The 25286-nt window shown below is 50.7% G+C and overlaps 1 protein-coding gene across 2 annotated transcripts in view; it reads right to left on the bottom strand.

Moving 5' to 3' along the window:
* The window catches only part of SRSF11 (serine and arginine rich splicing factor 11), a 252145-nt gene that overhangs the window by 59607 nt on the left and 167252 nt on the right, over positions 1-25286 (bottom strand). For both annotated transcript variants that reach the window (XM_086953852.1, XM_086953853.1), the window contains exon 8: positions 10009-10140. In XM_086953852.1, the coding sequence (XP_086809978.1) occupies positions 10009-10140 (132 nt within the window). The remainder of the gene's footprint in view (positions 1-10008; positions 10141-25286) is intronic.

The following is a 25286-nucleotide window of genomic DNA, read 5'->3' as shown; positions in this document are numbered from 1 at the left end:
CCGTTGGCCGACGGGCCAGCATTCGTTCTTCGAACGTTCAGCACTGGGCGCTGAACGTTCGACGCTGGGAACGGGTTAAAATTAAAAGTAAAGCGCGGGTGCCACGATTATGTGAAAGTGAACCAAAACAAGCACGCGAGTGGTGCGAAAACTGGTGACTTCGCGCGTAACCGCAAGCGCTAGGCCAGCAAAAGTGTGGAATAGAACTTTTAAAAGCCCACTACTAAATGTCTCGCAAAGCAAAGCATTCGCTGACTCAGGCGAGACATAAAAAGGCATGTTAGAAAAAAGAGGGTGGGAAAAAGAAAAAGGCTAATCTTTATTGAAATGGTGGTCTGAAAACCGCTTGACCCACTGCTACATCTTACATAGTCTTCAAGTCCAAGCAGTAGTGCTAAGTGAATGTTTGCGGCGTTATCCATGTTTCTGTTCTGAAAATATCTGGAAGGGAGACACCTGCAAACAGTGCCATAGACGAGGACATTGCTCTAGTGAAGTGAGCATGGATCTTTGACGCCAAAGCTTGGCCCGCTTGTTGATGACAGAAAACAACAGCACTTGATATCCACCATGATATGCTTTTGTTTAGTAAGAGTAAACCCCTTTCTACCTGCACTGTAGGCTACAAACAGTTGATTGGATTTACGAAAAGATTTGGTTTTGTCCAAAAATAATTTTAGGCACCGTTTGACATCCAAGAAATTGAAAGCAAGCTCAGCTGAAGTCTAGGGTTTGGAAAGAAAGATTTTAAAACAATTGGCTTGTTTAGGTGAAAGTCCGAGGAAACCTTGGGGATAAACGAATAGTTTCTTACCTGTCGGTATAGTTTTGCAGCTTGAAGATCTTTCTGGATTCACTATGCTGTGCATATTCCGCGGTCTTGTGGTTGGGTCCGGATTCGTAGTCTTTTCTTTGTTTTTTTTTTTTTGTAGCCCTTGTGGGCGTCGGCGTCACACCTCCTCGGGTGCATTTCCGGTGACGTCGGCATGCTTCCTGCGGAAGCTCCCACTCTTGGGCGCCATCTTCGGATTCTTTTTTCCCTGCTTCTTTCTTTTCCGAAGCAATGGCAATGTTCTATTCAGGTGATGATTTCTTTACCACTTGTCCTTATATTCTCGTACTTCTTCTCCTATTTTCCTTTTTTTTTTTTTTTTTTGACCACCTCTTCTCTCTCCAGCCTCATCTTTCTGGCGAAGGTGGGTGGGTTCGCTAGTGAATCCAGAAAGATCTTCAAGCTGCAAAACTACACCGACAGGTAAGAAACTATTCGTTTTGTAGCGTGAATATTTCTGGATTCACTATGCTGTGCATAGATTTCGTAGCGGTTTCTCATTTCCGTGGCGGCTGGGTGGAACATGAGCTCTGGTTTCTGAATATATGCTGGAGCACCCTCTGTCCGACTTGTGCTTCTTTGTTCATCTGAACATCCACGCAATAGTGCTTCGTGAATGTGTGCACCGAAGCCCATGTTGCCGCCAGGCATATGTCTTGTATGGGTGTATTGGCCAGGAAGGCTATTGTAGCCCCCTTTTTCCTAGTGGAGTGGGCGTGTGCCCCCTCTGCCAGTTCTTCTCCTGCCCTTTTGTGGCAGAGTTGGATTGTTTGCGCGATCCATCGTGCAATAGTGGTCTTAGTCACTGCCTTTCCCATGTAACTGTTGGCGAACGACACAAAGAACTGTTTCGTTTTCCTGTGTCCTTTTGTCCTTTCAATGTAATGCATGACCGCCCTTCTGGCGTCCAGGGTGTGCAGAGCTCGCTCTGCGCTAGTGGTTGGTTTTTGGAAAAAACTTGGTGTCTGTATGGACTGGTTCATGTGGAACTTGGACACCACCTTCGGCATGAAGTGTGGGTCGGTCCTCATCACCACCCTGTCATTGTGTATTTGTAAGTAGGGCTCCTGTAGCGTTAGCGCTTGCAGCTCGCTAACTCTGCGTAAGGACGTAATCGCAACCAGGAAAGCAGTTTTCATAGTTAGCATCTTCAAGGAGGCCTTGTGAAGCGGCTCGAAGGGCTCCTTCATGAGTTCCGTCAGAACCACGTTTAAGTTCCATGCCGGTGGTGGCACCCGCTTGGGTGGTGCAATCCTTTTTGCTCCTTCTAGGAACCTCTTTACAACTTGTGATGTGAAGAAGCTTCTGCCCATCTCACCCCTTGTGTATGCCACTATAGCCGCCAGGTGAACTCTCAAGGAGGACGAGCTGAGGTTTTTCTCCAGTAAGTGTGTCAGGTACTTCAGTACCGTGGAGTCCTTCATTTTATTGTGGAGTCTCTCCCTCCTGCACCACATCGTGAATCTCTTCCACTTTGCGACATAGCACTTCCTTGTGCTGGGCCTTCGTGCCTCCCGAAGGACCCTGAGGGTGCTCTCTGGCAGTCTCAAATGTGCAAACTCTATGTCCTCAGGAGCCATGCTACTAGGCTCATGCTCTCTGGTTCTGGGTGCAGCACCTCTCCGTTCTGCATGGAGAGCAGGTCTTTTCTTCTGCCGAATCTGTGGGGTGCACACTGCGCCATCTCCATGATCTGAGAGTACCATGTCTGCCTCGCCCACTGTGGCGCGACCAGTATCAGGGTCATGGTGCTCGCTCTGCACTTGCTCAGTACTCTGTGTATCAGCGGTATCGGGGGAAAAGCGTACGCAAATTTCCCGGACCAATCTATCCATAGGGCATTCCCAAGGGACCCTTCTTCGTGTTGTCTGGATGCGAAGTTTCGGCATTTCGCATTCTGGCGTGTTGCAAACAGGTCCACTGATGGCGTTCCCCACCTGTTGAACAGCCTCCTTGTCTCCTGAGCATTGAGCTCCCACTCGTGGGATGCCGAGGTCTGTCTGCTCAGCCAGTCTGCCTGAATGTTCTCCTTCCCTGGTAGGTGTATGGCCAGCAGGTCTATCTGGAGAGGGATGGCCCACCTCCATATCTCATGCGCCAGCGTCGAAAGCGTTGCTGACTGTGTTCCACCCTGTTTGTTGATGTAGAACATCGCCGTGGTGTTGTCTGTCTGTAGCAACACCCTTTGCCTGTACAGTCTTGTCTGGAAGGCTTTCAGTGCAAGGAAGATTGTCTTCAATTCGAGGTAATTGATGTGCTTTGTCGCATCTGCTGGCGACTAAAGACCCCTCACTTTGAGTTCCTCCATGTGAGTGCCCCATCCCTTAAGGGATGCGTCCGTGGTGATGGTCACTGTCGGAGTTGGGAGTGTTAGAGGCTGTCCCCTTGTTAAGTTCTCCAAGGTCCACCATGCCATCTCCTTCTGCACTGCGTGCGTCACCACCACAAGATCCTCCCAACTGCCAGAAGCCTGTGACCATTGTTCCTGGAGCCATTCTTGTATGGGTCTCATGCGGAGCCGCAAATTCGGCACTAGGTGGATGCACGATGCCATCATCCCCATGATCTTGCTCGCAGTCCTCACTGTCCGAGCTTGTCCCTTCCGGTAGAGGCGAGTTTCCTTGACCAGTGCCCTTGCTCTCTTCTCGCTGGGAAACACTTTGCCCTGTAAGGTGTTGATCTTTGCCCCCAGGAAGATCTTCACTTGCTCCGGCTCCATTGATGATTTCTTCCAATGGACGGAGAACCCCAGGTTTATGAGCGTGCTCGTCACTGTATGTGCATGCTGCTTGCACTTCTGGTACGAGTTTGCTTTCACCAGCCAGTCGTCCAGGTAAGGGTATACGTGTATCCCTTGTCTTCTTAAGTGCGCTGCGACTGCCGCGAGGCACTTCGTGAATACCCTTGGTGCTGATTTCAGTCCGAAGGCCAGCGTTGTGAACTGATAGTGGCCGCCTCCGATTGCGAACCTGAGCATATTCTTGTGCTTCTCGTTCATCGGTATGTGTAAGTAGGCGTCCTTGAAGTCTATCGTGACCATGAAGTCTCCGACCTGCAATTGCGGCAGCACCTCCTGCAGGGAGGTCATTTTGAACTTTTGTGTTCTTATGAATTTGTTGAGGAACCTTAGGTCTTGGATGGGTCTCATCTTGTCGTCGACCTTTGGTACTAGAAAGTACGTCGAGTATATTCCCTTGTTCCTTTCCCTGAAGGGAACTCTTTCTATGGCCTGTTTTTAGAAGTTCTTGCACTTCTTCCTGAAGCCTCGCCAGCTGTTCTCTTGCTGGTGGCTTCCCCCTTGGTTTTCTGTTTGTTGGCTTTCTCTCCAACTCCAAGCAGTATCCGAATTGGATGATGTTTAGGATCCATTTGCCTGATGTTATTTCTCTCTATTCTTGGAGATAGAACTTTAATCTTCCTCCCACTGGGGTCATGTGGTCGTAGGTCTTTAGATCGTCCTGACCCCTTCATACGTGGTGCCCCCTGGGATCTTTTCTGTGGTCGGGCACCCGGGGGTGTCTGAAGTCACTTCGAGGTGGGCTGCTGCCCCCCTCTTCTATTCTGGCCACGGCCATTTCTCCCTCGAAAGGACCGACCTCTTGGCTGGTATTGCCAAGACTGCTTCTGGTGCCTTGCTGAGACTGCGAGTCCGCCTGGTGCGTCTGCTGGAAAGCCTGGTGTGATGTACCTGGCTGGTTTCCACCTCTTCCGCCGGGCCTCCGTGCCAGGGTGCCTGTTCTGTTGCCCCTGAACTGCAATGCCCCAATGGATCTTGCCGTCTCGTTATCTTTCTTGAGTTGGCATAGTTTCTCGTCCACTGTCGCTCCGAAAAGCGTTTCGCCGTTGAACGGCGTGTTCAGGATACTGTGCTGTACCTCGGGTTTGAACCCTGAGATCCTGAGCCAGGCGTGTCTCCTTTCCATGACACCCATCATCATGAGCCTGCTGGCGGTGTCTGCTCCGTCCAGGGCAGTCTTAAGGCAAGAATTGGCTGTGTTTTTCCCTTCCTCGATCAATTTTTCGGCCTTCTGCCTGGCATCCTGGGGTAGGTCCTTCACCAACTGATCTGGTACATGTGCCTGTTTAACAGGGCGTTGGAATTAGCCATGCGCCAGTGGGTGACGGCATTTCTCTCGATCCTTCTCCCCACCAGATCCATCCTCTTGCTCTCCTTATCCGGTGGTGGGCCCGAGGTAGTGGATACGCTCGCCCTCTTCCTAGCTGTGGCCGTGATAATGGAGTCAGCGGAAACCTCGCCTCGAATGTAGGCCGGGTCCTTCGAGGAGTGTTTCTATTTTTTCTCTGTTCTGGGAGTCACCGCCTTGCATGTTGCGGGTTCTTTGAACGCTTCCTGTCCCCGAGCCAAGACGCTCTCGAGCATTGGAAGGAACTGGCTTCTTGTTTGTGTTGGAAGCAATGTCTCTAGCAGGAAGTCTGCTTTCTGCTTTTCCTCGTCGAGCTTTAGCTTGAATGCAGTTGCGGCAGATTGTATCGCCGAGTTGTATGCCCCGATGTCGTCCGGCGGCGAGGGTCTCGAGGGGTATGAGTCGACCGCCTCTTCCGGGCTCTTGGTGTCGACGTCTAGGTAATCCTCCTCGCGTGGGTCAGAGGTGGCCGACTCGGCATCCAACCTACTGCCCTCTTAGTCTTCATAGCCGTAATCCTCGTAGGGATTTTCTTCACCCTCCTGGTCGTCGATCCTCTCGTCGCTAGGCACATGTTCGTCGACATGTTCTTCTTCCTCTTCGACCAGATCTAGCACGGCATGCTTGGTCTTGTGTGGGATCGTGAAGGTACTCATCTCGGCGGCGAAATCTTTTCTCCGCTGCAAGAGGCTTGCCATTTCGGCTTCTAGCCGACGTCTCTTCCTTTCCATCTCGGCCGCGATCTCGGCTTCGGAACGTTCGCCCCTCTCTTCGTCGCCTGGTTCGTCGGCGAGATTTTCGACGTCGACGGCTTGGACGTCGAACTGGCTTTCGGGTCCTTGGACGGTGCCGAGGCTTTAGGGTCTTTCTCCCTCGACGTCGATCGGTCCCTTTCGGCGACAATCTTCGATGCTTCCTGCTGGTCAACAGCTTTCGGCGCCAGGGACTCCTTCTCCGAGGATCTGCTGGGCCTGCTTGTGGTCGCGGACGGCAGGTGTCGCTGCGTCGGCGCCTTCAGGCTCTTGGCCTCGTACTTTCGAGACTCAGTCTCATGTTCTTGTGGGACGTCGAGTTTCCTACCTTATCAGGAGTCTTCTTGTAATCAGTCTCTACGACCGTGCAGCTGTCGTCTTCGGCGGCAGCGTTGTCCTCCTCCTCCGAGGACATCCCCAGCTCGTACAGCGATGGCGTTGGGGATTTTCCTTCGAGGGTGGCGTGTGCTACCCTCTGTCTCTTCCTCACACGAAGAGTCTTCTGGGCGAAGACGGCGCAGGCGCTGCAGTCCTCGCTTCTGTGTTCTACCGGTAGGCAAAGGTTGCAAACCGGGTGCTGGTCCTTCTGCGCGTACTTGTGCCTGCAGTTCGGGCAGAACTTGAACGGCGTGTTGTCCATCCTCGTGCGTTCAGGCCTACCTGACCGCGTGGACGTCGACGATCGTCGAAATTCGAGGTTTTCACCTTCTTTTCTCCTCGTCAATGTTCTGTGAGGTCTTCTTTAGTCTTCTTCCAAAATCTCCTCCGACTTCCACTCTTTTCAGTACTTTCTCCAAAAATGTCTGGAGCCCAACGGGAACGATCCAGACCCGACCGCGGAAAAAAGAATCTGAAGATGGCACCCAAGAGTGGGAGCTTCCGCAGGAAGCATGCCGACGTCACCGGAAATGCACCCGAGGAGGTGTGACGCCGACGCCCACAAGGGCTACAAAAAAAAAAAAAAAAACAAAGAAAAGACTACGAACCTGGACCCAACCACAAGACCGCGGAATATGCACGGCAAAGTGAATCCAGAAAGATTGACGCTGAAAAACTGTCCTTGATCAGTGCTGGATCAGTTGGAGTCGCTTTGTACTTCTTTTCTAGTCTGGGGTTAATTACCCTTGCTCTAACTGGGTCTTTAAATATTTCAGTGCATGTCTTACCACTCCACTAAGTAATGGAAGTATGGTTGTGGTCTTATGTGACAGCATTAGGGTGCCCATTTGGAAGTCTTCTTCCACTGTATCTGTGTGTAAGTCTACTCCATGGAAAGTGGCTGCTCTATGAATGAGCTGCATAAACCCAATAGTGTCATCTGGGGGAGATGGTCTAGACAGGTATACATCCTCCTTGTGGCAGATCTGGTGCATTATAATCTTTCCATGGGTCACCAGATGGCCCAGGAATATCATCTGGGTCATTAATGTCGTCCATGTTATGTTCACTCTCTACCTCTTATGAGTAGCTATCCCCATCATCCTCATCTATGTGTACTAGATGGTGAATGTACAGGAGAAATATCTACTGGTATTTCTACTTCTGGTGAAGGAATCCTTATGGGTGAAGTTTGAGCATGCTTTTTTAGAGGAACTGGCGGTGGTTTAGGATAGTCCATAGTCTTTGGATTAATATGAAGAGTCTTTTGCTTTGGATCAGGTTTAAAAAGTTCTTCTACTGGAAAATCCTTTTTCGGCGCAGATTTATCTGGTTTGGGGCCAAAATGCTTAGCTTTATTAGTGTCTATTGTCTTTGGAGCAGGTTTTGGTTTCAGTTCAGAAGACTTTTTCCTAGGATCCGTGCTCTTTGGATCTGGAGTTTTTGTTCCCGGAGTACGTTAAAACTCATCTACCTTCAGAGCCGAAGTAGGTTTCGGTACCGGAACCGTCTTCAGGTCCACTTTTTTCGGAACTGGGGTGGTTTTTGGTTTGGTAGCTTTGGGAACCTCTTTCGGTGCCGAACTTGCTTTCGGTTCGACCACTTTCGGTACCGAAGGATGCTTTGGTGCGGGTGTTAATTTTGGCTTAAGGACCTTCTGCTTTACGGGACCGACAGACTGACTCGAGCCCGAGTCGACTGGAGGCTTTTTTTATATTATTTGCTGCCGAGCCAGAAGGCGGGTCGTTGGAAGGTTTTGGTCGGTGTGCACCTGGACCCGAAAGTGGAGGTGGAACCGAAGCCTGTCCCGGTATGGTGGGGTGAACAGGGTCGACGCCTGTACTCATGACCTGTTGACCAGCTGGAAGATAGTCATCTTGGGATTGATTCTCAGCTCCAGAATCTGAATCCTCTGCTTTGGAAGCAATGTGTTTGTGCTGCTGTTCTTCGGCGTCTACTTCAATCGGATCCTCGTCTATGATGAGGTCTGGTGTCGATGAATATGACTGCGCCATTACTTTGAGCTAGACAGTCCCGGATGGTTTTCTTGGACCGGAAGGAAGCGCAGGCCTCACAGTCTCAACTCTCATGCTCTGGAGATAAGCACAGATTGCAAACCTTATGAAGATCTGTGTGAGGGAATTTGTGTCCACACCGAGGGCACTTCTTGAAGGGTGTTCTTTCCATGAGCCAAAGGCCCAATGGCGCAGTTGGGCGAACTGACGAACGCTGGAATCGAGAAGTGAAGCCTCTCTTAGACGCTGGTAACCGGAATCACTGTCGACGACGATGCCAATGGTATTATGATTGCTTTATGAATTCGTAAAGAGATCGTTAAAAGGACCAAACGATGAACACATCCGAGCCCGATGGCGGAAAAAAAACAATCTGAAGATGGAGTCGATGCCCATGCGCACTACGATCTAAGGGAGGAGTCATCCAACAGACAAAGACTCTTCCAAGACAACAACAAAGTGTAATCATCCGGGCCCACCACCAGATGGTGATCTAATGCAATAGTGTGTGGTCTGCAGCCCATATGCCTCGAACACCCATCGTCCATTCCTGAACCCCAAAACATTTTCAGGTCATACACTCCACCCACGACCCCTAAACCACTCTGAACCCTAAAACCACTCTGAACCCTAAAACCTCATCATCACCTCTAAACTTTACCCACCACGGAATCTTAAAAACTATCAACATCGTTAAACTGCACCTGTCTGCCCCCACACTCCAGCTATCCCCAAACTCTAAAACACTCTACATCCCTAAACCCCACCCATTACTAACTACTAAAACCTCTCACCATCCCTAAAGCCCACCCATTCCTGATCACTAAAATACCCACCTCACCCCTACACAAAATTAAACCCGGAACCCAAAACAGCTCACAACCCCTACACTCTAATGTAATTTCGAATTTTCCTTAAAATTATCTTTCCTTTAAAATGTTTCCGTTAATTTTCGATTTTTTTTTTATTTCCTTAAAATTGGTTTCCATGATTTGGTTTCCTCAAATGTTGCCAAGTTTGTTTATCCATTAATTCATATATCTCAGAAACTAAACTTTTTTTGTTTATATTTCAGTTTTAACTGTTCCATTTAACCCCTTAACTGCGCCGAACGATCAGCGCTAGTGCGGAACGTTCTATTGAGCGGGAGGGGCACTACAAAGGTGGTGTACGTGACGGCCACTGGCCGTCATCAGCAGCCATGAGGTTAAGAACTATTCTTTTTTATAATGTCAAGCTTGGACTGGTTATATTGTGTAGGAGTTATAAACCCATTAACACGTGGAGTAAGGTTTTACCGTTCGCCCTCAACCCTCTGGGCACCTTAACATCTTGGCTGATGTGGCTTTTTCCCTCGTGTGCTGTCTTTTTATGAATAAAATTGTTCAGGACGAGCTCAGCTCGTCATAAGCACAGCTCCACTGTGCCTCATGACGAGCTGAGCTCGTCATGAGCATCAAAGGGGTTAAGGGAGTGCACTGGCTATCCAATTTGAGTGCTATTGTAATGTGGCCATGGGATAACAGTGGTATATTAAACAGCCCACACATGACATTGCCAAGTTACCTATGATTACCCAGGAACCCAAGAAAATGCCCCAAAAACCAAAACCACCAATGCACAATAATGATACGGTTTCATGATTGCATTTGAACTTGCATTACTCTAGGGTTAAAAGACTTCATGATATTTCGATAACCATTAGTGGTCTATATTAAGTTATTTTCCATCCCTTACCTACTACCCCCAATAGCCATTTAGTAAATATTCAGATCTTCTCATGAACATAGGCATCTCCAAGTAATCGGTCATCAAGACAGTTCTAACATGTATACAATCCTAATGATGCATTTCAAATAAAATATATAAAATGCTAGTGCTTTTACCTGGATTTAGATGGACTCCTAGATCTCCTAACTCTCTCTCTTGAATGAGACCGTCTTCTCCTTGGACTTTTAGATCTCCGCCGGCTTCTGGACTTTGAATGTGACCGTCTGCGTGATCTACTTCTAGAGCGTCTAAACATGAAGGTGACAGATAAAAGTCAAGGTTACAAAATAATTTACCCTTAAAAAAATTGATTTTAAAGGGGCCATCCAGCATAGCGAAAAGGATTGCTACACTTACTATGTTACTTACTCTATAAGCATCTGTGCGTCACATGTGGTGCTGTAGATTCACATGCTCTGCATAACCCTGCCATTTAGTGTGGAGCCTAGACTGTTGCAACTTGTTTTTCTTCAAAGGAGTAAGGTATGGTTGACTTCTTTATTGGTGATGAACACGCATGGTAACTGACTCCTATGTTAGATTGTTTTCCACATGTGGGTAAGAGTAGGTATGGAGTAGCAAGTAAGATAGTATAGTGAACATGGGTATTATAAAAATTATTTTGTCAGTTGAAGATATCTGTATCAAACACTGGCTTCCGGGTAGGCGTATCTGAATCTACAGCACTAAATACGATAAACAGATGCTTACATTGTAGATTGTTTGTAGCATGTGTGGTTGCAAATGCACATGCTCTGCATAGACTATAAAGCAGCATTCACCTGAGCAGTGACTAGCAAGTGTAAGTTACACAGCTCTGAAATGGAGTCCACATGACAGTTTGCCCAACTCTATCCAGTTCCCTTGAAAGAATATCCACATAATATTTTGTGAAGAAATGTGGAGTTAACCATGTGACAGCTTTGCAGATGCCAGCTATGTGTATGTTCCCAAGGAAGGTCAAAGTGATGCCCATAGTGGTGCCCTGTTTACAGGCAGAATGAGGTTTTGGTACAACAGGTACTAGGGCTTTCTGAGTGTTTATTTTGGCTCCTAGAAACACGTGTGTTGGATGGTTGGAGATGAGACTTGGTGAGGTTTACAGTGAACCTGAGGTCGTGAAGTAGTTTGACTGTTTTTCGAGTGTGACATAGGCAGCTCTGTTGTGATCTGGCTTTTATTAGCCAGCCGTTTAGGTGGGGAAGATGTGAATGTGCTGTCTTCTTAGAAGAGCTGTGACTACTGCCAGGCTTTTTGGAAGACCCTGGGAGCTTTAGTCACTCCAAATGGGAGGACTTTGAATTGATAATGTTGGCCGTTTACCACACATCTGAGATATTTACGGTGACCGGGGTGAATGGGAATATGGAAATAGGCGTCCTTCAGATCCAGAGTGGACAGAAAGTCACCTTGCTGAAGAAGCGGGAAAAACCTGTTGAAGTGTCACCATATGAAAGTGGCCTGATTGGATGTAGAGATTTAGTTGTCTGAGCTCCAATATAAGTCTTAAAGAGCCATCCTTCTTGGGAATTAAGAAGTACAGGGAGTATAACCCCCTCCCTTGGTATTGTAATGGGACTGGTTCGATGGCGTGTTTTTCTAGGAGATAGAGAACCTTTTGCTTTAAGGGTGAAAGGTGTTCCAACGACATTGCATGTGGTGTTGGAAGGATATTTGGGGGATTGGCTGTAAGTTGCAGGCAGTAACCATGTTGGTTAATTTGCAGTATCCATGTGTCTGAAGTGGAGTTCCAGGGAGGGAGAAACTGGGAGAGACGTCTCCAGACCGGAGTGGAATGATCGGGGGTATGGGATGGAAGTCACTGTTTGTTGCCGGTGGGTGAGGAGCGTGTGGAGTAACTTCTGCTTCTTCCCTTACCATTGTTTCCTCTAAAACCTCCTCTGAAATAACCTCTTGGTGAGGGGGATTGATTACCTTTGTACCTCTATAAAAGAAGCGGCGAAAGGAACCCCTATTGGTGGGTGACTGCAAAGCCCCCATGGACTTTACTACCTCTGTATCTTTGTTAATTCTTTCCAGCGAGGTGTCCACTGCTGGTCCAAAGAGATGTTCTTATCAAAGGGTTGGTTGAGGATGGAGGCTTGCACCTCAGGTTTGAAACCTGAAATTCTCAACCAAGCATGCCTTCGTAATAGTACACTGGTGTTAATTGAATTGGCTGCAGTGTCTGTCGCATCTAGGGCACCCTGATAGATGTATGTAATGAGCTTAACCTCTTGAATAAGGTTGTTAGCCTTAGTCTTATGTTCGTCTGGTAAGAACTGCACGAGTATCTCCAACTCATCCTAGTGAGCCCTGTCATAATGAGGCAGTAAAGTTTGAGCATTGGCAATACGCCAATGGTTAGCTGCTTGTGACGCCACTCTTTTTCCTGAGGTGTAAATGAGCTTGGACTTCTTATCTGGGGGGAGTAGCTTTATCTGATGTTTGGGAAATGGCTCTCTTGCGAGGATTAGATACTACAAGAGAGTCAAAAGGTAACTGGCCTTTGATGTATGTAGGGTCGGTGGGTGCAAGCTTATATATTTTCTCCACCCTAGGAGTAATAATTCTTGCCCTGACAGGGTCTATGAAAATGTCCTCAGTGTGTTTTAACATGCCTTTGAGCATAGGTAATGTATGGGTGAGAGTCTGTGGGAGCTTCCGCAGGAAGCGTGCCGACCTCACCGGAAATACACCAAAGGTGGGACGTCGACGCCCACCTGGCTACGAAAAAAACAAACAAAAAAAACAAAGCTAAGGCTAAGAATCCGGACCCAACCACAAGACCGCGGAATAATGCACAGCATAGTGAATCCAGAAAGATTCACGCTGCTAAACCCTAGTTATCGGTTCGCAGAACGGGGAGGATGGGTGGTGCGGTATGGAATCTAACACCAACTACTGTTTCTTACAGATATATCGTTACCGAAGGTAAGTAACTTGTGCATCTGAAAGAAACAGGTTGGTGTTAGATTCCTTACCTTAGAATAGATATCACAGCAATACCAACCCCGGTGGTGGGTCTGCGAACCAAGATCACACCATAAAGTCCTGGAGCACGGAGCACCCAAAGAAGCCATCTCTCCGGACTTGGCTGTCCAGGCAGTAGTGTCTAGTGAACGTGTGCAGCGAGGCCCACGTAGCTGCCTGACAGATGTCCTGCAAGGAGACTCCCCGAGCCAGGGCAGTAGTAGCCGCCTTGGCCCGCTTGGAGTGGGCACGCAGCCCCACCGGAGGCTCTTTCTTAGCCAGAGAATAACAGGCCTTAATGCACAAAACGACCCATCGAGAAATGGTGCGTTTGAGCACTGCCCGTCCCTTCTTAGCACCCACGTAACCAACGAAGAGCTGGTCGTCCACCCGGAACTGGCGTGTGCTTTCAAATAAAATGAGAGCGCACGTTTTGGGGACAGACGGTGGGGCCTCTCTTCCTCTTTTGAGGGAGGCGGAAAGAAGGTGGGAAGGTGATGGACTGCCCGATGTGGAAGGCTGTAACAACCTTGGGAAGGAAAGAGGGACGTGTTTTTAAGACAACTTTGTCCGGATGGACAGAAAGTAAAGGAGGCTTAGAAGAAAGAGCCTGGAGCTCACTCACTCTCCTGGCAGAGGTGATGGCAAACAGGAATGCAGTCTTAAGAGTAAGAAGACGGAGAGGACAATTGTGAAGTGGCTCAAAGGGAGCGCACATCAAATAAGTTAGAACAAGGTTCAAGTCCCACTGAGGCATCACTAAAGGAACAGGAGGAAATATGTGAGTGATGCCCTTCAAGAATCTATTTACAACAGGGGACTTGAAAAGAGAAGGCTGATCAGGAAGCCTTGAGAAGGCTGAAATGGCAGAGAGGTAGCCTTTGATAGTGCCCAGAGCAGAGCCTTGCTGGGCAAGTATTGTATTGTATTGTATGGCGTTTTTGTAAAGCGCGTGGTTATCAGGAGGCATCCCAGCTCTGGGATAGGGTGATACTCAGTGGGGGCGAGGGGAGAGGGGATCATTTAGGGAAGAGGAAGGTTTTCAGCGTTTTCCGGAAACTAAGATGGCCAGATTCCGCGCGTAATAGCAATGGGAGAGAGTTCCAGTGTGAGGCTGCCTTCACAGAGAAGCGGCGGCCGCCGGTGCGAGCTTTCTTGATTCTAGGCACCGTGGCCAGAAACCCATTGTCTGAACGCAGGAGTCTATTGGGTTTGGAGGGGGTGACGAGGCTTCTCATTATCGGGGGTCCTTTACCTTGCAGGATTTTGTGGGTTATGCATAGGGATTTGAAGATAATCCTCTCTCGCACAGGGAGCCAATGAAGCGCTTTGAGAGCGGGTTTGGCTGATGACCTGAGGGGGATACCCATTAAGAGCCTAGCAGCGGCATTTGGTTGGTTGAAGCTTGTGGATTGCGGCTTCAGGGGCTCCCAAGAAAATTGCGTTACTGAAGTCAAGTCTGGAAAGAACTAGACCTTGTATCAATAACCTCCTAGAGTGATGCGGGAGGAGGGGAAGGACTTTGCAGGCAGAACGAAGTAGACCGAAGCTGGTACCTGCTGTCTTTTTCGCGTGTTTTTTTTAAGCGAAAGGTCCTGCTCAAGCCAGACCCCCCAAGCTTTTGATTTCTTTTTTTGGGGTAGGTGGGTCCCCTAGACACGCCGGCCAGATGGAAGAAGGCATAGAGGCCGCCTTGTGGCCTAACATCATGATTTCTGTTTTTGATCCATTTAGCTTGAGTGAGGAGTCACACATCCAGGCATGGATCTTTGTCAGGCACCGATGGAAATTGTCAGGGCATTGGTCGAGTTGAGAGAGTGAGACTACTGTGAGAAGTTGGCCTGATATATAATGTTCACTATTCTAGTGAGCACTTTGTATCAGTCCAAACAACCCTTATTGATGATTGGTTGTAAGTCAACCGTAGACCAGCTATCCTAGTAGCATGGACAAGAGCAGTCTTTAGGCTAGACTCTAGAGGGCGTGTTAAGCCAGCTGTTATACCATCACATATACCCCTTGAACACCAAGTGAAAGGACACCACACAAGTTATGAAAATAAAAGTATATTTATTTAGAACACAACAACCCTGGACTCTTTATGAGGACAGGGTGCTAAGCACAATACAAAGCTCTTACGAAAATACTTCAAGTTGCACAATTTACACAAATGCCCGAGGGGCACGAAAAACCATATACTACAAAAGTGGAATGCAAAATTACTAGCAGGTAAGTACTACTCTAATAGACTTTAGGATCGCTAGGACTTGACTACTGAACCTTCAGATTACTAGCAGGAGGCCTAGGGGGATCGGGTGCAGAGTGTGCACTCACAGACGGGATGTGGGACAAAGTCTATGGATGCTAGATTTCGTAAAGTTAGTGTTATCGGACGAATCCGACTAGGTAGAGCTGAAACGAAAAAGGATCAGGACCCTTGGATAGTGAGGCTATGCTGGAGCACCGAAATGCTGAGGTTACCTAGCCCAGGGGCTGCGGCTGCATAGGTCTGGAAAGACGTCGGGAAAGAAGTTGCTGGCAGGCGACCAGTGAAGAGATTCAGAGGGATCCAAGCCTGTATCGATGATGGAGGATACCTGTAAGCAGAGGGGACCAAGTTCTGAATCACTAGCCAGTGATTAGATGGGCACCAGGATGGCACCGGATGGAGTCACCTCGACCAGGTGAGTGGGCGACGCTGGGCTCTGCAGTCTCACGGACCAGGAGGCGTTGTCGGCGACCAGGATGGAGGTGCGAGCTGTCCCTCGATGGTGTCTGCTGTCGACGTCGCTGGACCCAGGATCGGGGCAACAAGTCTTGGCAAATGTAAGCCCACGCGGTGGACTTAAAATGGCGTCTGGAGTGGACCAGGAGGGTCCGGGGTGCTCCTCTGTTGGAGGGGAGCAAGGGCCAGTCTGGGGCAACCAGACCAGCGGTGTTGTCGTCGTGGTGCGTCGTCAAGAGGGCCACAAGCCAGCAGGCAAGTAGCCGGACAACGCGGTGAGCAGCAAAGAGCAGAAGGGCCCCACGCAGATCTGGTGGATGCTGGGGGGCTGGACTTCGGTGCTGGAGCTGCTCAGGGTTAGGGCTTCTCGAACCCCAAAGCACTCACTCGAGGATCCCTCGGCGGTCGTGCTGGATAAGCGTCGAGCAGTTCTGAAGATGGCCGGTCCCTCGAGGTCTCGTCACACCCACGGATCTCAGCTGGGCTGATGATGTAGGTAGAGGTCAGAGGTGCCAGGGAAGCCGGGTCTCGTCGTGCTGGTCGGTCGGATTCCGGCGGAAAGGACGTGCAGCAAACCGCAGTGTTCTTAGATGGGGCCTGCGGGTGCAGGGTGACTACTCCTTAGTCACAAGGGAGAAATCTTAGGAAGAAGTCTTGAGTGCCTTTCGTAGAAAGTAGTTTCAGGATTCAGATGATCCAGAATCGGACCCACTCGCGATACCCGAACACGTAACAGCTGATGTCGCACCACAAGAATTGCCCGGTACTAGGTCGTGAAACAGTACGCGCCCTGGCACCCCTCCCCACCCCCATCTCCGGACACTCACTTCCTCTTTCAAAACCCTGTGCATTGCCTGTACCTTCGCACCGATGGTTTGCCCTTGTAGGACTACCTTACACAACTTAGGATAGCCACACTCTGTTCACTAGCTCGGACCCTAATAGACGTGACCCGCCGATTCCTGTATATCACCCCCCCCGCTCTTCAGTCACTGTCCAATAGCCATCTGACTGATATGTGACACTCCACATCTGCTGGCTTCACCCGCCGGAGCACAGACCACACTCGAATCTCCCCCCTCCACCATTTCCATTCCCTCATCCAACGGCATTAGGCACTCACCTACACTATAATGAACACATGCAAGGAATGCACCGCAAAGGCACTCCGCGCTAACTGACACTCTTTACCTCATACAACGTATGGTGAGACTACTGGAGGTTTGGAAGTTTACACCGATCCCCAAGTTGTTGTTCAAGTTTAAAATTTACTATAAAATGAGACCTCACGGGTTCACTGTTTATTTTCACTATATTACTGGAATAGCGGATACCGAACGTCCTACCAGCTTATGATATGCTTCCACGCGGCCGGCCCGGATGGGTTGTAGGCGACATGCTGTGTTACCTAAGATCTCCTTTGATAGAATACTATCACTTAGATGCGATACTCTTTGAAAGCGCTGCCGGCCTGTGTGTTTTCAGGTTGTAGGCACACAAGCTGTGTAACCCTCCTTTTTTCACAATAAAGGTCTTACAAAAAAAAAAAAAAAAAAAAAAAAAGTAGTTTCAGGATTCAAAGATGATCTAATTTGAAAGGGGGCCCGCTCCTATCTTTATACTAGGAAAAGGGGCTGGCATGCGACTAGGTCCTGCCCATGGGTGGGACCAGGAAGGGGGGTGGTTACACCCCTCTCCCATGCCGGACTTTGCCCAGGTCAGGGGCTGGTGTGCCCCTGGAACTGGTTCTAGCCGGCCTATGCATAGTGAGCACCGGGGTGACACTTGCAGTCACCTTCCTCTAAAGCCCTGCCTACCCAGGATACACAAAACCCTGTCTGGGATGGTGCTAGCACCGCCCCTGACAGGAAACCCTTTGTCCAAGCCTCCCTCGCTGGAAGGACTCCCAGCAGCAGGAGGTCAGACTTGTGTCTGTGGTGGCAGCATCCATTTTGTGATGCTGAGGCTTGAGTTAACTTTAACCGGGGTTCACAGTTACATACATGTCGTGTCCCTCTAGAAGGGTGGAATGCTAACACCTTCGCCAGAATTGGCGAGGGGTTAGTATTCCAGTTCGTATGACACCTTACTCGACATGTTTTGATAAAGCGATACCAGAGTTGGCATATAACCGCGAGGATTATAATGCACTTAGAAGTATATGGTACGCGTTATCATGGAACAGCTATTAGGACTTGGTTCCGCAAGCTGCAAACGGGCTCAGCTCATGCCAGAGCACCATCTCACATAATTCCAAGCACTCTGCCTTCAGGATTGTCAAGGCCTGCCATAGGAGTGACTGATAGGAATCTATGTGTCCATTTTAGGGTTAAATATAGGTATACTATATCTAAAGCAAAGGGTGAGTACACCACCTTGCCCCAGCTGTCGTGCAGCCAGTTGTGTCAGATGAAATGCGTTACTTACCTGTAACAGCAGTTATCCAGTATTGGTGTCTTTCATAGATTCACATGCCTGAATCATTCCCCGTCGCCGAGACGGGAGCCTCCGGTACATAAAAAAGTAATGTCCTAAGGACATACATAGAGAATATAGGCCGAAGGGCCTCCCCTTTTGGGGCCTTTCCACGTCCTTATGTAAAAGGACCGAACTCTCATCGTTAGCCAATCAGCTCCGACCTCCCTCTAGAACCTTCCCGGGAGGAGCCTCCGTCCCTCAGATTTTCGTACGCACCCAGCTAGGGTGTCGCAATGTAGACATAGAGGTACGTGAGTCCTTACCGGGGAGGCGGGAGGGTTGCATGTGAATCTATGAAAGACACCAATACTGGATAACTGCTGTTACAGGTAAGTAACGCATTTCTTATCCAGTATTTGGGTGTCTTTCATAGATTCACATGCCTGAATCAGAGTAGCCAGCAGTTATACATGCATAGAGGTAAAGCACATTCTCACCTCTAGCAGGCCTGCATAAATTACAGACAACCTGAGAGAAACATGGTAATATACAGTCATGCATATAGCAGAGAAAACCATGAAGAATGTGCATACCTGGATGGCGGGACGAGGTAAGGCTCACCTTATTGGAAGAGATGGCGCAGCACCGCTTGTCCCACTGCAGCGTCCTTCTGCAGTTCGATGTCCAAGCAGTAGTGCTTGGAAAAGGTATGCGGGGACTTCCATGTCGCCGCTCGGCAGATGTCCAGGATCGTCACTCCAGCGAAGAGCGCCGCTGACGTTGACATCGCTCTGGTCGAGTGGGCAGCCACTCGGTCTGTTAAAGGCCGTCCGGCCTGATCATGGCAGAAAGCAATTGCTGAAGAAATCCAGCGTGAGATGCTCTGTTTTGTCAAGGGCAACCCCATGCGCGGGTTGCTGTAGGCTACAAAGAGTTGAGAAGACTTCCTGACGTCTTTGGTCCTGTCCAAGTAGAATTTGAGACACCTTTTAAGGTCCAAGGAATGCAGCGCCCTTTCCGCTGCTGTGGAAGGGTCCGCAAAGAACGACTTGAGGACAATTGGTTCGTTCAGATGAAAGTCTGACGGCACTTTAGGAATGAATTTAGGGTTGGGCCTGAGTACCACTCGGTCGTGCCTGAATTGGAGATACGGTTCCTGAATGGACAGCGCCTGAAGTTCGCTGACCCGTCTGGCTGACGTCAGGGCTAGCAGGAGAGCCGTTTTCCAGGAAAGATGCTTGAGCGAGGCCCGGTGTATGGGCTCGAATGGGTGTTTCATTAGTTGGTTGAGCACCAAGTTCAACTGCCAGGTTGGAGGGACTTTCCGAGGCCTCGGAAAGGATCTGTAAAGCCCCTTCAGAAATTGCTTTACCAGTCGACTGGACCAGAGGGAGGGTCCCGATGGGGTCCTGGTGAACCTAGAAATCGCAGCCAGATGAACCTTAATGGAGGCGTGAGCCAGCCCCGATTGAGCCAGGTGTAGGAGGTACGGTAGCAGCTGTACTGGGGTGACCCGGAGGGGGTGTAAGTCTTGTTCCGAACACCACAAGCAGAACCTCTTCCACTTCAGCGAGTAGGTCTTGGTCGTGCTGCCCGCCCTCGCTTTGGCTAGTACTGCCCTGCAGTCCTGCGGTATATCTAGGTCTCCGAACTCACGGTGCTCAGGAGCCAGGCCGATAAGTTGAGCGAACGGAGGTTCGGGTGGTGTACTTGGCCTACGGACATTGTCAAGAGGTTCGGGTGTTGTCGCAGGTGAATCGGGGGCCTGATGGACAGGCGAAGTAGATCCGAGAACCAATGTTGTCTCGGCCAGTACGGAGCAATCAGTATCAGCGTGCACGGTTCCGTCCTCATCTTCCGGAGGAGCCTCGGTATCATCGGGAACGGAGGAAAAGCGTACGCAAACACGCTGGACCAGCCGATGGAAAAAGCATTTCCCAGCGACCCCCGTTGGGGATGCCAGCTTGCGTAGCTTCGGCATTTGGCGTTCCCTGCCGTCGCGAAGAGATCGATCCTCGGGGTGCCCCATTGTGAGAAGACGTGGGCCACCGTGTCGCCGTTGAGTTCCCATTCGTGGGAGAGAGAGGTCTGCCTGCTGAGGGCGTCCGCGATAGTGTTGTCCTTCCCTGGAACGTACTCCGCCTTGAGGGAGAGGCCGTGCGCCACCAACCAGTTCCAGATTTTTTGCGATTCTCGTGAGAGAGAGAGAGATCGCGTTCCCCCTTGTTTGTTCAGGTAGTGCATCGTCGTGGTGTTGTCTGTTTTGACGAGCACAGGGGAAGTGCCGATACGTGGCAGGAAGGCCTGTAGAGCCAGATACACTGCTCTCAGTTCCAGGAGGTTGATGTGTAGTTGTTTCTCCTGGGCGTCCCATTTGCCGCTGACTCGAAGGTCCAACAGTACTGCGCCCCAGCCTTCCAGTGAGGCATCGGTCGTGATGACCAGTGGTGCCGGCGGCAGGAGGAACTGTAAGCCGGCCGTCAGGTGTGTCTTGTTTCTCCACCACAGAAGGGCCTTTATGATGGCCGGTGTGATCGTGATAATGTCGTCGAATGAGCCGGAACACTGTTTCCATTGTCTCGCCAACGCCTCCTGCAGGGGGCGCATGCGGAGCCTGCAGTGCGGTACGAGGAGAATGCATGAAGACATCATCCCTAGCAAGGAGGTGAACGTCCGGACCTTGATGCGAGGCTTCTTGGCCACCGCCGCGGCCAGAGACAGTATTTTGCTGATCCTGTCCTCTGAGGGGAAAGCCTTCGCGCGCTTCGTGTCCAGGGTCGCCCCTAGGAAGGTGATCCTCGTCGACGGAGTAGTGCATGTTATTTTGAGGTTGATCGTCAGGCCCAGCTGTTGGAAAAGAGCGCTGCAGGCGTTGAAGGAAGCCAGCGCGTCCTCCGGGGAAGGAGCCTTCACCAGCCAGTCGTCCAGGTAGGGGAACACCTGGTGACCCCTTTGTCGCAGGAAGGCTGCCACTGGCGCCAAGCACTTCGTGAAGATACGTGGGGCAGATTTGAGGCCAAACGGCAAGACCTTGAACTGGTAATGTCTGCCCGCTATTTCGAACCGTAGGTATTTCCTGTGCCTGACGAGGATGGGGATATGGTAGTAGGCGTCCTGTAAGTCCATGGAGACCATCGAGTCCCCTCTCTCCAGTGCTCCTAGGATCTCCTGGATTGTGACCATCCGGAAGGATTGACTCCTCAGGAAGGCGTTGAGCGCCCGGAGGTCTAAGATCGGCCTCCACTTGTCCCCTTTCTGTTGGACCAGGAAGAAGTGGGAATAAAAACCCTTCCCCTTCTGGGACTCCGGGACTCTTTCGATGGCTCCTTTGACCAACATGGCGGAGACTTCCTGGAGAAGGAGGTGCAGGTGTTTGTGAGCACGCTTCAGCGGAGGGGTGTTGGGAGGGGTGTTGACCAGTTCGAGGGAATGTCCAAATTGAATTATTTGTAGTACCCACCGATCCGTAGTGATTTTTTGCCAATTGTGGAGGAAGTGGGTCAGTTTTCCCCCAATTCGAAAGGATTGAGACGGTGGTGGGACTGGCTGGAGTAAATGGTCACTGGCGGCCGCCAGTGCCCTTCTTGGCGGATTTGCCTCTGAAGGACGATCTCCCATAGGATGACTGTCGGGACTGTTGTTTTTGCTGGGGCTGGTTCCTGTTGCCGTAGGAATAGGACGACCGGTTTTGGTAGGAACCTCTGTAGGAGTACTGACCTCTGGAGCGGCCCCCTCGAAAGGATTGGTTCCGGGACTGGAGGGAGCCCAGAGCCCTCGCCGTGTCGGTGTCCTTTTTGATGGCCTGGAGTGCCTAGTCTATCTTCTCCCCAAAGAGGAATTGACCATCGAACGGCATATCCAGCACCTTAGATTGGACCTCCTGCCGAAAAGACGTCGCTTTGAGCCAGCCTTGGCGGCGGAGCACGGCAGCCCCGGCCAACTGGCGGAATCCCGTCATGGCTGCGTCGATGGCGCAGTCGATAATTTCTGCCGCGGAGTTTTGTCCTTCCGCTAGAAGAGCTTTCACCTCGTCCTGGACCGTGGCCGGCAGGCCTTGCAGATAGGGAGCTATGTCTTCCCATAGCTGGCGGTTGTAGCGGCCAAGGAGGGCGATGGAATTTGCCACCTTGATGGACATGGCGGAAGTGGTAGAGAACCTCTTGCCTATGGTGTCCAGCTTCCTTCCTTCCTTGTCCGGGGGCGCGGATAGCGGCGATGAGGGGTTGCGGGATTGTTTTTGGGCCGCCTGAGTGACAACCGAGTCCGGTTTGGGGTGGCCGGTCAGGCAGGCAGGTGCGGAGTTCGGGGCCTTATATTTTTTGTCTAGGCGCGGAACCACCGCAGGCACCGAAGCAGGCGTGAGCATCAGTTTCTTGCCCTGTTCCCATAGAAAGTCTATAAGAGGAATAGACTTGGTCGATTTCTGGGTGTGCTCCTTGAAATCATGGAGGAAGCATTCCGTTTCCGCGGATTCCACTGCCATGTGAAACCTCCTTGCAGCTCTGTCCACCAGTTTGTGGAAACCTCCCACGTCCGCCGCTTCAGAATGGCGCGGTCGCGGGGATGCCGGGGTAGACGAATGGTGTGATGACGCAGCATCGGCATCGTCGTCTCTGTGGTCCGAGGCGACGTCTTGCACCTCGCCTTCCTCTAAGTCCGTGTCATCCTCCTCGCTGTCCGATGAGTCCTCCGCCTGGGTTTGCGGTCGGAGTTGGCTCCGAGGACGGGCCTGGGGAGCGGAAGGGTGCGAGGCCGATGGTTGCGCTTGGGTGACCGGTACCTGGGCACCGCTGTCGGCGTCCGGGAACCGTTGCTTATAGTCCTGCACCAGGGATTTCAAATCGTTGACCAGAGACAGTGGCAAACAGATCATTGGGGTGTTCACCGTGTCGACGTTCAGGGAGCTGCCTTGATACATAACTTCGTCCCGGATCTCGCGGACGTCCTGGTGGTCTTCATGAACCTCCTGGTCTTCGTCTGACTCCTCACTCTGGAGTGTGTCCTGTTCTTGCTCGGGTGCCAACTCTACCGTTGGGCGAACCGAGGGCGTTGGAATCGAGTGAATAGAGACTTCGACCAATCACGATTCTTTCCAAGATGGCGCCGGGGTCTCTTCCGACGACGTGCGTGAAGATGGCGCCCCCGCCGTTCGTGTTGGTGATTTGGGCACCTCCGTCAGGGTCAATGGCATCAAATTTTGCGGGGATAAGGTTTCCGTCGTCTTACCGATGGTAGGGCCTTGGACTTGAGATATCTTTGTCGAAGGTGTGCTTTTTGAACTTGACTTCGACTTTTTAGGAGATGAACTTGACTTCGCCGTCTTAGGTGACGACCCTTCGGTATGAGGTGTTTTCGGCGAAGGCGTACCTGTAGATTTAGACCTCTTAGGTGACGAAGAGGCCGCCTTCGTATTGGATGAAGGTTTCAGAGGAATGGTCGAGGAGACCGGTGCGCCTGAGGACGCAGTGGTGGTCGTCGTGGCCGTCGCGGAGGGCGATGAGGCCGTAGTGGTCGACACAGTGGTCGTGACTGAGGTGGTCCGCTTAGTAGATGGAGCGGGCTTCTTGAACCTCTGGCCATCCTTAACAGACACGGAGGAGGTGGTGGAGCGTGCCTCCGAAGGCTTTCTGTGCGCCTTCTTAGGAGGAGTGTCTGTCTCTCCAGGGGACTGCACCCTGGGTCTCTTCTTGGAGACTTTGGAGGTCGCGGAGACACTACCCTCGGAAGATTCCAGAGTGTCTCGGACCTTAAGCCTGTCGAGCCATTCGCGAAGGCGAGTTTCCCTTTCCTTAACCGTCTTCTTTGGGAAGGCTCTACACACCCTACACTTGTCAGTGACGTGGTCAGGGTACAGGCAATATAAGCACAGGTCGTGCTTGTCCTCCGCTTGAATCCGCTGCTTGCCGCAGGAGGAACAGGCCCTTAGATGGGCTTTCTTCTGTGAGTCCGCCATGGACGAAGCTTTCTTGTTCGATTCCGACATTTAGTCGATGATAGGATAAATATTCTATCCGTGAACCTTAGCGAAGTTTGAGACTTCGAATTTTGGAAAACCTGAAGAGCTCAGGTTGGAGACTCCCTAGCACAACGTGCGGTAGAAAAATCTGAGGGACGGAGGCTCCTCCCGGGAAGGTTCTAGAGGGAGGTCGGAGCTGATTGGCTAACGATGAGAGTTCGGTCCTTTTACATAAGGACGTGGAAAGGCCCCAAAAGGGGAGGCCCTTCGGCCTATATTCTCTATGTATGTCCTTAGGACATTACTTTTTTATGTACCGGAGGCTCCCGTCTCGGCAACGGGGAATGATTCAGGCATGTGAATCTATGAAAGACACCCAAATACTGGATAATTAGATGGCCATCCAGGGGTGGCATAATACATGCTGCAGCCCCTGGTAGGCCCTGGGTACACCTATGCCCTGGGTACCTAAGGTACACTGTACAGGGACTGATAAGGTGACTCAGTATTCAATTAGATATGTACCTAAGGTACATGGAATCTATTTTACAGAGAGAGCAGTAGGCCTGGAGTCCTGAATAGCAGGGTCCCAGGTCAACTAAGTCGGAAAACCAGCAAAACACCAGGCAAAAAGTTGGGGGCAACCATAGTCAGGTATCCACCTTCCTACAACTACCAGTTGGATGTCATCGGCGTTGGTTACTATTTTGATCCCAAAAGGGGCAACCACATCCTCCAGGGGGGCCATGTACACATTAAACAATGTGGGGCTCAGGGATGAGCCCTGCGGCACCCCACACTGGAGGGGTATTAAGGCAGATTGTGAGTTACCTTCCCAGACATGAAAGGTGCGGTTGGAAAGATAAGATGTTAGCCAGGTCAAAGCAGACCCTCGTATTCCTGCTTCGGCCAGGCGCTGAATCAGGACACGGTGGTTCACCTTATCAAAGGCCGCACTCAGGTCCAGGAGGATCACTGCCACTGATCCTCCTGTATCCAGAATGCACCTAGCCTCCTCGATGACGGAGAGGAGGGCGGTATCAGTGCCCTGGCCTGGGCGGAATCCGGTTTAGGAATTACGCAACCGATCATTGGACTCCAGAAAGTGGGAGAGTTGGTGGTTTACCACTTTTTCTGTGATCTTACTGAGTCCAGGGAGAAGGGAGATAGGTCTAAAGTTAGCAAGCTCTAGAGCAGGGGTCTCCAAACCGGTCCTGGTTTAAATTACTACATGTATCTCAATGGGGATATCCAAAAAATCTGGCATGGATCCGGCCCTCCAGGACCGGTTTGGAGACCCCTGCTCTAGAGGGTCGAGATGG

The sequence above is a fragment of the Lissotriton vulgaris genome, chromosome 1_1 (genome assembly GCF_964263255.1).
Source record: "Lissotriton vulgaris chromosome 1_1, aLisVul1.2, whole genome shotgun sequence".
Taxonomy (NCBI): Eukaryota; Metazoa; Chordata; class Amphibia; order Caudata; family Salamandridae; genus Lissotriton; species Lissotriton vulgaris.
The sequence above is the reverse complement of the archived record's forward strand: the minus strand, read 5'-3'. Positions and strand labels throughout refer to the sequence as shown.